This window comes from Erythrolamprus reginae, chromosome 1, assembly GCF_031021105.1.
Source record: "Erythrolamprus reginae isolate rEryReg1 chromosome 1, rEryReg1.hap1, whole genome shotgun sequence".
Classification (NCBI taxonomy): domain Eukaryota; kingdom Metazoa; phylum Chordata; class Lepidosauria; order Squamata; family Dipsadidae; genus Erythrolamprus; species Erythrolamprus reginae.
The window spans coordinates 411,284,943-411,297,229 of NC_091950.1; the positions used below are offsets into that span (position 1 = coordinate 411,284,943).

The window sequence follows — 12,287 nt, forward strand, 5'->3', positions numbered from 1 at the left end:
CGAATCCCAGCGACCGATTAGGTCCCACAGAGTGGGCCTCCTCCGGGTCCCGTCAACTAAACAATGTCGGTTGGCGGGCCCCAGGGGGAGAGCCTTCTCTGTGGCGGCACCGACTCTCTGGAACCAACTCCCCCCGGAGATCAGAACTGCCCCTACTCTTCCTGCCTTCCGTAAACTCCTCAAAACCCACCTTTGCCGTCAGGCATGGGGAAACTAAACATCTTCCCCTGGGCACGTTGAATTTATATATGGTATGCTTGTGTGTGTGTATGTTAGTATAGGGGTTTTTCTTAAATTTATAATATTTTAATTAAATTGGATTATGTATTGGATTGTCTTTTCACTTGTTGTGAGCCGCCCCGAGTTTTCGGAGAGGGGCGGCATACAAATCCAAACAATAAATAAATAAATAAATAAATAAATAGGAGGCACTGTGGCCTATCAGTTAATTAGAATGTTAGAAATATTATTTGTCAGTACAGTATATATTTATGGGAACATTAATGAAGAGAGGTAATACATGATGATTGCGATTGCTAGACGACAAGATTATATATATATATATATATATATATACGGTATATATATATATATATATATTTGCAATAAGGGACAAAAGATCTATAGAGAAATTAATAATTTTGTATTAGTGTATGATTTTTTTTCTGGGATTAGACAAGAGTTACTAACAAAATACTACATTTTATTGTACTGGAAATAGAAGATATTTGACATTGTACTAAAGCGTAAGAAGTAAAAAATAAAAATAAATTATATTGTGAAAAAGGTAGATCTCTATCTATCTTTTGGAGCTGTTATCTGCAGTCTGGACATGTTCCAGCTCACTTTTATCATACCTGAAACGGTTTTTCTGGTTTGGCTACAGCTGTCTTTAAATTTGGGGTCTCCAATTTTGGGAACTTTATGACTTGTGGACATCAACTCCCAGAATTTTCCAACAAGTCATGATAGAATAGAATAGAATAGAATAAAATAGAACAGAACAGAACAGAATAGAATTCTTTATTGGCCAAGTGTGAATTTGCCTTTGGTGCATATGCTCTCAATGTACATTAAAGTACATGCCAGTTGCCAAGTGTCTGAATTTTGATCACGTGCCCACGAGGATTTTGTGACAGTCGTGTAAAAAATGTCAGTCGTGATTCCCTTTTTTCACTGCCCTTGTATCTCTGAGTGGTCACTCAACAAATGGTCATAAGCAGGGAAGTCCTGCCATCTTTGGGGCTACCAATGTGCCCTCTGAGGCCATTGCAGGCACGCACGCCCCCATTGGTGTGAGATTTTGCTTCTGCGCATGCACAGCAAGCAAAACTTTGTGTGAAGATGCTCATGTAAGCGAGATTTCGGTGATTTTTGGTAATATTTTTGCTCGAAAATTGCCAAAATCTTGCTTGCACAAGCATCTTCATGTGGAATTTAGCTTGCGGTGCATGCACAGAAATGAAATCTCATGCACGGGCGCGCATCAGGGGCACGCAGCTGTGCACGTATTCCAAAAATCACTACCAGAACAGAGCACTTTACTGTTCTAGTAGCAGGCCATCACTGGTTGTAAGTCCAGGGCTACCTGTATTCCATGTTAGAGGTTGTCAATCCCTACCCAAGACCCTATTATTTATTTATTTTATTTATTTATGTATGTATTTATTTTGTCCAATACACAATGAGGGTTTTAGTGGGTATATATCTATATATACATAATAAAATACATGATGAAGGTTATAGGCAGGACGTTGCAGCATATGATCTTGTGGGCAATACTTAGATCTTGTTTAAGGCGTCTTAGTTCTAAACTTTCTAGGCCCAGGATTGAAAGTCTAGTCTCATAGGGTATTCTGTTTCGAGTGGAGGAGTGAAGGGCTCTTCTGGTGAAGTATCTTTGGACATTTTCAAGGGTGTTAATGTCTGAGATGCGATATGGGTTCCAAACAGATGAGTTGTATTCGAGGATGGGTCTGGCAAAAGTTTTGTAAGCTCTGGTAAGTACTGTGAGATTGCCAGAGCAGAAGCTACGTGGGATTAGGTTTACAACTCAACATTCATGGTGAATTTTGTATTCAACTCTGTTCTTTTTTTGTCTTTCGTTTCTCACTTGCATTAGACGTAATAGACCAGGAACTGGAAGAAAAGTGCAAAATCATGGAAACCCGAGTGAAAGAGAAAGAGAAGAACAATTTGGAATTGCAAAAGGAGCTGAGGCATAAAGAGAGCTTGGTGTCTGCCCTCCGATCCAACCTGAGGAACAAAGAAAGGAAGTTCTTGGAAGAGCTCAAAAGGAGAAGCCATCGCGTGACCGTCCTCAACACGGAGCTCCAGAAACAGACGGAGGCGGCCGCTTACCTCTCCTTCCAGCTTCATTCCTCCAAACAGAAACTTCACAGTACCCGGCAGAAAAGCTCCGGGCCGCTCGAGAAACTCCCAGAAAAACCCTCCATCCCCCAACCCAGTGCCGAGACTAGGCCCAAAAAAAGGACTCAGAAGTCCCACACCCGTCGGCAGGCGAGCACCGCATTCCACAGCAAAGGGGCCTTCAAGGACATTGTGGCTCGCGAGCGGCTCAGCAGTTTCGAAGACCTCGAACCCATGCCCGACCCGGCTCTTTTTTTGTACACCACGCGACCCCGGCCTCCGTCCCGTCGTCATAAAGCAGAGCACAACGCCTCAGATTTGCCCTCCTTCAAGGAAGGTCCCGAGCAGGGCAACCGGAAGAGCGGATGGAAAAAGACTTGTCAGCCGCTCGCGGAAGAACCGGCAGGAGCCGCGGGTAACGTCAGGACTTTGGGTCACCGTCGGCCGCCATCTTCCAAAGGGGAACCGCACAAGCAAAAGAGCGCTCACCCCGCAAAAGACTGAAGGACCGGAGAGGTAGTTATGGCACCCGTTTGAAGTAGTCCGTCGATAGGAACCGACCCTGTCTTGAGCACATCTGTCTGTCAAGAGCTACGGGGCAGGGAACGCTCCACTCCTAAAGCCATTGAGATGCCACCATCTTGGACAGTTACCTTCGCTTCAAATACCAACGTGCTGTAGTTGAGCATCCCCTGGGAAACGGTGTCAGCTAGGAGTGGACTGACCCAACACCCAGAGGGCCCTGGAGTTATTGGCTGTAGTTATGATAAGCAACCTTGCTCCATAATTTGGCAGAAAAGGGTTCCGTAAAAGGAACTTTTCAAGTTTTTGTGCCTTGCTTGCCGGTTGTGGTTTTCATTTTTTTTCTTCTTTTCTTTAAACTCCAATGGAAAGTTTTCCCTTGGCATTTGGGAATCCATCTTTCATCAGTTAAGAACGAAAGTTGGTATCGGGTTTCTCCTAAGCCGAATGGGTTTGGCTTACTCCTCTCTGTTGGATGTGGTTTGGCTAAATTGGCTTAGGGTACCATTCATTGCTGAAGAAAATGGCCAGGAAGGGTGAATGCGAGTGGGGGAGATGGTTTTTCTAGGATATTGATCGATCGATTGAATTTATTTGCAGCCCATCTTATGACGCAACAATTCTGGGTTGTAAATAAACAGAAAGGCAGGATTGGGTAATTTTAGGATCTGTGTTTTAAAACAAAGCAGGGATGTGTGATAACAGGCCCACGGTTACAGTAGTTTTGAAAACTTTCGATCTCACTGCTCGAGATGCTCAAAACTTGCCACCGGGTTGTAATTTTTTTTTTTTTTTGCAGCGGCTGAAATTGGGAAATGATTAAAGCCATGGACAAAAATCGAACGAATTGTGTGCAACGCCGTAAATTAAAATTAGTTCAAGACGAATATAAATTTACCTAAATTGACTTTCCTTTGGGGATTTGCCTCTCTCAACTGACAGTTTTTATTTATTTATTTATTTCATTTTTTTTATTTGTCAGTCAAGTAGGATAAGATAGTAGTTTATATACCATACGTAAACTATATAAGTCTGGGGTATCTCAATTCCACCATACCTGATGACATAGGTTTAACAAGTTGCAAAAGGCAAGGAGGGTGGGGGCAGTTCTGATCTCTGGGGGGAGTTGATTCCAGAGGGCCGGGGCCACCACAGAGAAGGCTCTTCCCCTGGGGCCCACCAACCGACATTGTTTAGTCGACGGGACCCAGAGAAGGTCAACTTTGTGGGATCTTATCGGCCGCTGGGATTCATGCGGCAGAAGACAGTTCCGAAGGTATTCTGGTCCAATGCCATGTAGGGCTTTATAGGTCATTACCAACACTTTGTATTGTGACCGGAAACTAATCGGCAGCCAATGCAGGGCGCGGAGTGTTGAAGAGACGTGGGCGAATCTAGGAAGCCTCACGATAGTTCTCGCAGCCACATTCTGCGTTTCCGAACACTCTTCAAAGGTAGCCCCATGTAGAGAGGGTTGCAGTAGTCGAACCTCGAGGTGATGAGGGCATGAGTGACAGTGAGTAATGGCTCCCTGTCCAAATAGGGTCGCAACTGGTGCACCAGGCGAACCTGTGCAAATTTATTTTATTTTATTTATTTATTTGTCAATCAGGTATAGGATAGTAGTTTATATAAACATAACACAGAAAGTAATGATAAAAGAAGACAATAGGACAGTAGGATAGGGACGGTAGGCACACTGGTGCGCTTATGCACGCCCCTTACAGACCTCTTAGAAAAGGGGAGAGACTTCAACTGTAGACAATCTAAGGTTGAAGATTTTGGTGTTTGGGGAAGAAACAACAGAGTCAGTAGTGAATTCCAGGCGTTGATCACTCTATTGCTGAAGTTGTATTTTCTCCCTCTTGTTTTGGTTTTTTGTTTTTACAATGCAGCCATCTTCAAAAACGAAGGGCAGCCCTCGGACCAAAAACTATTGGGCATCCCTAATTGGTAGCAAAAAAAACACAAAACCCAGGTAGTCCTCAACTTATGAACACTATTGAGCACATAAAATTTCTGTTGTTCAGCAAGACATTTGTTAAGTGAGTTTTGCCACTTTTACGGCTTCTCTTGTCATAGCTGTTAAGTGAATCACTGCCGTTGTTATGTTAGTCACACGCTGGTAAAAGAAATCCCGCTGCCACGTTGACTTTTTATTTGTTTGTTTGTTTGTTTGTTTGTTTGTTTATTTATTTATTTATTTATTTATTTGTATGCCACCCCTCTCCGTAGACTCGGGGCAGCTCACAGCAGTGATAGAAACAATGTACAATACAAATCTAATAATACGAAGTTAAATACCCATAATTTAAAAAACATGCATATAACACACCATACATAAATTATATAGGCCTGGGGAAGATATTTCAATTCCCCCATGCCTGACGGCAGAGGTGGATTTTGAGAAGTTTACGAAAGGCGAGGAGGGTGGGGGCAATTCTGATCTCTGGGGGGAGTTGGTTCCAGAGGGTCGGGGCCGCCACAGAGAAGGCTCTTCCCTTGGGCCCCGCCAAATGACATTGTTTAGTCGACGGGACCCGGAGAAGGCCAACTCTGTGGGACCTAACCGGTCGCTGGGATTCATGTGGCAGAAGGCGGTCCCGGAGATATTCTGGTCCGATGCCATGTAGGGCTTTATAGGTCATAACCAACACTTTGAATTGTGACCAGAAATTGATCGGCAACCAATGCAGACTGCGGAGTGTTGGTGTAACATGGGCATGACTTGGGAAGCCCATGATTGCTCTCACAACTGCATTCTGCACGATCTGAAGTTTCTGAACACTTTTCAAAGGTAGCCCCATGTAGAGAGCATTACAGTAGTTGAACCTCGAGGTGATGAGGGCATGAGTGACTGTGAGCAGTGAGTCCTGGTCCAGATAGGGCCGCAACTGGTGCACCAGGCGAACCTGGGCAAACGCCCCCCTCGCCACAGCTGAAAGATGTTTCTCTAATGTGAGCTGTGGATCGAGGAGAACGCCCGAGTTGCAGACCCTCTCTGAGGGGGTCAATAATTCCCCCCCAGGGTTATGGACGGACAGATGGAATTGTCCTTGGGAGGCAGAACCCACAGCCACTCCGTCTTATCCGGGTTGAGCTTGAGTCTGTTGACACCCATCCAGACCCCAACAGCCTCCAAGCACCGGCACATCACTTCCACTGCTTCGTTGACTGGACATGGGGTGGAGATGTATAACTGCGTATCAGCCTTGGTGTTGCAGTGGTTAGAGTGCAGTACTGCAATCTGCTTCTGCTGATTGCTGGCTGTAGTTCACCAGTTCAGATCTCACCAGGCTCAAGGTTGACTCAGCCTTCCATCCTTCCAAGGTAGGTAAAATAAACTAAAACTCACAATCTCCCATTTTCTATGCTGTGGTGTGGCAGCGGTGGCACAGTGGTGAGAATGCGGTACTGCAGGCTACTTCTGCTGACTGCCGGCTGCCTGCAATTTGGCAGATCGAATTTCACCAGGCTCAAGGTTGACTCAGCCTTCCATCCTTCCAGGGTGGGTAAAATAAGGATCCAGATTGTTGGGGGCAATAGCCTGACTCTGTATACTGCTTAGAGAGGGATGTAAAGCACTGCGAAGCGGTATATAAGTGCTATTATTATTGCTATAGGCTTGCCAAGGAAAGCAAACTTTAATGAAAATGAAATAAGATGGAATAACAGAATTGCAGAGTTAAACGGGACCTTGGAGGTCTTCTAGTCCAGTGCTTCCCAACCTTGGCAACTTGAAGATATCTGGACTTCAACTCCCAGAATTGCTGGCTGGGGAATTCTGGGAGTTGAAGTCCAGATATCTTCAAGTTGCCAAGGTTGGGAAACACTGCTCTAGTCCACCGCTCTGCTCAAGCAGGATACCCTATACCAGGGGTGTCAAATTCGCATTGTCATCAGTAATGGGATGCTGCCCCTACAGGACGGAGGGAGGAACGCAGTCGGGGTAGTAGGTTTTTGCAATATGTATTGAATATTTAATAGTTTTTTATTGTCCTTCCTTCTCTTCTACCTTGCTGTCTATCAGTTGTTCTTTTGGGCGCTATTCAAATAATGTGATTTAATCAACTCGGTCCCTTTTAACTCTGTTGTTCTATGTTCTGCAATTTCTTTCCCCACCTTCATTCAACAGACTGTAGGTGGCAGGCTATTTCTAAAGGCAATCATGAGAATTTAACGTATTTTTACAGCCAAGGGTAAAGGCGGGGAAGTCTATGCACGCTTCCCCAGGTTTTAACATCCTGCTCTGAAGGTCTGTGTTTCATTTTAAGGACTTTAATGGTGGTTCTGAAAAGCCCCCTAACAAGCGGAGAAAGAGAAGAGTCAATATATCACAGAGATAATGAGAGTCCTCTCTTTCTTTCCTTCTCATTTATATATATAAAGGAAGTTGAAGCGGGTTGAAAATGGAAAAAAGAGCCTCTAAGTAAGAAATAAAATACCATATTTTTCAGAGTATAAGACATACCTTTTTCCTCCCTAAAAGAGGCTGAAAATATTGGTGCGTCTTATACTCTGAATGTAGCTTTTCCAAAGCTTTTTTTTCAGCCCTAACGAGGCGCTAATGATCTTATCTTACTAGCTCTTACTACCTTGCAGGCTTTTTTTCATAGCTAATAGCTCCAAATAATGTTTTTTTTTCAACCCTATGTTTTTACAGGCTTTTTTCATTGCTACTTGCTCTTGATAAGTTTTTTTTCAGCCCTAATGAGGTGGCAACAATCTTCCCAACTCTTACGGGCTTGTAAGCTTTTTCATTGTTACTCTCTCTGAAGAATGTTTTTTTCAGCCCTAAGTCTTTGCAGGCTTTTTTTCATTGCTACTCTCTCCAAATAATGTTTTTTTTTCAGCCCGATGTTTTTGCAGGCTTTTTTCATTGCTACTTGCTCTTGATAAGTTTTTTTTCAGCCCTAACGAGGTGGCAACAATCTTCCCAACTCTTACGGGCTTGCAAGCTTTTTCATTGTTACTCTCTCTGAAGAATGTTTTTTTCAGCCCTAAGTCTTTGCAGGCTTTTTTTCATTGCTACTCTCTCTAAATAATGTTTTTTTTCAGCCCTATGTTTTTGCAGGCTGTTTTCATTGCTACTTGCTCTTGATAAGTTTTTTTTCAGCCCTAATGAGGTGGCAACAATCTTCCAAACGCTTACCGGCTTGCAGGCTTTTTCATTGTCACTCTCTCTGAAGAATGTTTTTTTTATCCCTAAGTCTTTGCAGGCTTTTTTTCATTGCTACTCTCTGCAAATAAAGTTTTTGTAAGGGGATAAAGCAATGTGCTAAAGCTGACCAGACTAAGGATGCTAGTCAGAAGAATACCTGGTAGGCAGATTTTTCCTCCTATTCCCCCCCTCCCCAAACTAAGGTGTGCCTTATACTCTGAAAAATATGGTAAGCATTTCAGACATCTCTATTTCATCAGGCAGCAAGTGGCATCCTCCTCTTAGACAATTAAGCTGGAATTCAATTTGAAGGAGTAAGAGGCACCAGGCCAAGATATATGGTAGGAGGGGAAAGAAATAGCTCCTGTAAATAAGATGCCACTTTTCAAAAATCGGTGGAGGAATTCACTTAGGGGTATCAAATGCAAGCACCAGTGGCCAAATCCAGTCCACGGGGTGCTTACATCTGGCTCGCTAGGCTGGCCTGAAAACAGCAAAGGACTGGTCTACGGTGCCTCTGCCAGCAAAAATGGAGGGAGAAGCCTCACGAGTTCCATTTTGTCTGGCAGAGGGTTGCAGAAGGCCATTGTGGCTGAAAACAGGGCACTTGTTTATGTGTGTGTGTATGTGTGTCCCCGGGCTCCGTTTTTTGCTGGCAGAAGGCTATCAAAACAAACAAAACGAAATGAAAGGAGCAATGTTTCCCCTTTTGCATGTGAGTATGCAAGGAGGGAAAGGAAAGGAGAAAGGGAAAGAGAAAAGAAAAGGAGAGGGATGGATGGATGGATGGATGGAGGGAGGGAGGGAAGAAAGAGAGGGAGGGAGGGAGGGAGGGAGGGAGGGAGGGAGGGAGGAAGGAAGGAAGGAAGGAAGGAAGGAAGGAAGGAAGGAAGGAAGGAAGGAAGGGGATTATAAAGAGAGTGAATGAGGGTCTCAGGAAGTCCTGCCTTAGCACTTGGCCCCCATAGCAGCCCCGGACATGAGTCCCTATGGGTCACATCCACCTTGACCATGCCCGCCCACCCATGGTGGCCCTCCAAGATCAAAACAACCCTGATGCGGCCCTCAATGTAATCGAGTTTGACACCCCTGAGTTAAGTCAAGGAGATTAGACTTTGTTCTCTGGAGATCGAAAAGAAAAACATATGTAAATAAAAATCTGTTGAATCGCAAATCCTCGTGGAAGTCAAACTTTTGACAGCAAATTCAATTCTGGTCGTGCAAATAACCTAGGTCCCCTGGGATTGCGATGTCAATGATCCATACTTTCTTTTTCTCCACAATCAGGATGTCTGGTGTGTTATGCTTCAGAATTCGGTCAGTCTGAAGTCGGAAGACCCACGGTAGTTTTGCTTGCTCATTTTCAACCACTTTTTTGGGCTTATGATCCCACCAGTTCTTTGCCACTGGTAAATGGTAGTTCCGGCACAAATTCCAGTGGATCATCTGTGCCACAGCATCATGTCTATGCTTGTAGTCAGTCTGTGCGATCTTTTTGCAGCAGCTGAGTATGTGATCGATTGTTTCATTATTATTATTATTATTATTATTATTATTATTATTATTATTATTATTATTTTATTTATTAGACTTGTATGCCGCCCCTCTCTAAGGACCCAGAGCGGCTTACGACATGCAATACAAACAAAATGTATACAAATATAATAGTTTAAAACAGTAAATTAAAATCCCATTATATAAAAAACAGTCAGTCTACTCAATTACATCCACACATAACATTTAACGGTCAGATAAGCAGGGGGCATGATCTAGCTGCCCCAAGCCTGGTGACATAGATGAGTCTTAAGTGTCTTGCAGAAGGCGAGAAGGGTAGGGGCAGTGCGAATCTCCGGAGGGAGCTGATTCCAGAGGGGTGGGGCCGCCACAGAGAAGGCTCTTCCCCTAGGCCCTGCCAGACGACATTATCTGGTCGACGGGACCTGGAGAAGGCCAACTCTGTGGGACCTTATCGGCCACTGGGATTTGTGCAGCAGAAGGTGGTCCTATAAGTAATCATTGCTCAACAACAAGGAATGCTATGGAAGCCTTGAATTGTTGCATAACAATAATACTATTAGGCGATAGAGATTTTCTTGAGCATCTACCTATCCATTTGCTTGCGATTCAGTTCCTTAACACCCCTCGAGCAAAGGCCTTGATGCAACCCCAAAGTCCCTTTGGTTTGAAGCGTGGCTGACATTTTTGGCTGGGGTGGGGGTGGGTGGGTGCTGCGCATGCCCAGTGAGGGTTACTCCAATTGCATGGCAACAGCTGAGCTCAGAATGACACCGCTTTGGCCCGCATGACGCTCCATGTTTAAAGCAGCAATGCACAGAGCATGCCAGATGCCTTGGATCATTTCAGAGCAGTGAGTTTAAACAAGGTGTGTTTCAAGCCATGTAGCATTATAACGATAAGACATCACGATCTCTGGAGCATAAATCTCCATTGAAGAGATGCTTGCTTAAATGTAATGCCGATCGATAGACATAAAAGCAAGCGTTTCTTCAATGGGGATTTTACACTCTGACGATGTCAGCAGGGGCTGATGGAAGCTTAGTGCAATAAATTCTTTTAAACGTTCCAGAGATTGTAATGACTATCATTTCTTTTATATACATATATAAATGTGTGTGTGTGTGTGTGTGTGAGTGTATAACATATTTTTGCTGACAACTCAACAAAAAATCACTCACCATCTCACACACACACACACACAAACACACAGATAGTCCTCAACTTACAACCATATACAGTGGTACTTCTATCTAAGAACGCCTCTACTTACGAACTTTTCTAGATAAGAACCGGGTGCGCAAGATTTTTTTGCCTCTTCTCAAAAACCATTTTCCACTTACAAACCCTAGCCTCCGTGGGTTTCTCTAGGAATCTCCTGGGAGGAAACAAGGCCGGAAAAGGTGGGGAGAAGCCTCCGTGGAGCCTCTCTAGGAATCTCCTGGGAGGAAAAAGGGCTGAAAAAGGCAGGGAGAAGCCTTCGTGGGGCCTCTCTAGGAATCTCCTGGGAGGAAACAGGTCCGGAAAAGGCAGGGAGAAGCCTTCGTGGGGCCTCTCTAGGAATCTCCTGGGAGGAAACAGGTCCGGAAAAGGCGGGGAGAAGTCTCTGTGGGGCCTCTCTAGGAATCTCCTGGGAAGAAAAAGCGCTGGAAAAGGCAGGTAGAAGCCTCTGTGGGGCCTCTCTAGGAATCTCCTAGTAGGAAACAGGGCCTCCACCCTCCCTGTGGTTTCCCCAATCGCTCGCATTAGTTGCTTTTACATTGATTCCTATGGAAAAAATTGCTTCTTCTTATAAACTTTTCTAATTAAGAACTTGGACAGGGAACGAATTAAGTTTGTAAGTAGAGGTACCACTCTATACAGATAGTCCTTGACTTACAACCACAATGGAGCCCAAAATTTCTGTGGCTAAATGAGATATTTGTTAAGTAAATTTTGCCCCATTTCACAGCTTTTCTTGCCGCTGTTGTTAAGTGAACCACTGCGGTTATTAAGTTAATAACACGGATGTTAAGTGAATCTGACTTCCTCATTAGTCACAAAAAAGGGGATCACATGACCCTGGGACACTGCAACGGTCATAAATATGAGTCACTTGCTAAGCATCCAAATTTTGATCATATGACTATGGGGATGCTGCAATGGTTGTAAGTGTGAAAAACAGTTATAAGTCACTTTGTTCAGTGCCGTTGTAACTTTGAATGAACTGTTGTAACTCGAGGACTACCCGTATTCACTTATACACAGACTAATAAAAATGGCTGGGTATGTATAGGGTGTATGTATGTGTATGTGTCTGTATGTGCACACATATATATTGTGTATGTATGCAAGTATACACACACACACACTATATATATATATATATATATATGTTAAAGAAAAACATATATATATATATATATATATATATATATATATATATATATATATATATATATACACTGCTCAAAAAAATAAAGTGAACACTTAAACAACACAATATAACTCCCAGTAAATCAAACGTCTGTGAAATCAAACTGTCCACTTAGGAAGCAACACTGATTAATAATCAATTTCACATTATTATTATTATTATTATTATTATTATTATTATTATTATTATTTATTAGATTTGTATGCCGCCCCTCTCCGCAGACTCGGGGCGGCTCACAGCAGTGATAAAACAATATACAGTAACAAATCTAATATTAAAAGTCTAAAATAACAAATCTAACAT

At 43.4% G+C, this 12,287-nt stretch overlaps 1 protein-coding gene across 1 annotated transcript; it reads left to right on the forward strand.

Moving 5' to 3' along the window:
- Window positions 1–503: 503 nt before the first annotated feature.
- Window positions 504–2,874, forward strand: CCDC92B (coiled-coil domain containing 92B). Its single transcript, XM_070735556.1, has 2 exons — window positions 504–513; window positions 2,123–2,874. The coding sequence occupies exons 1-2, from the start codon at window positions 504–506 to the stop codon at window positions 2,872–2,874; spliced, it is 762 nt and encodes a 253-aa protein (XP_070591657.1).
- Window positions 2,875–12,287: the final 9,413 nt, after the last annotated feature.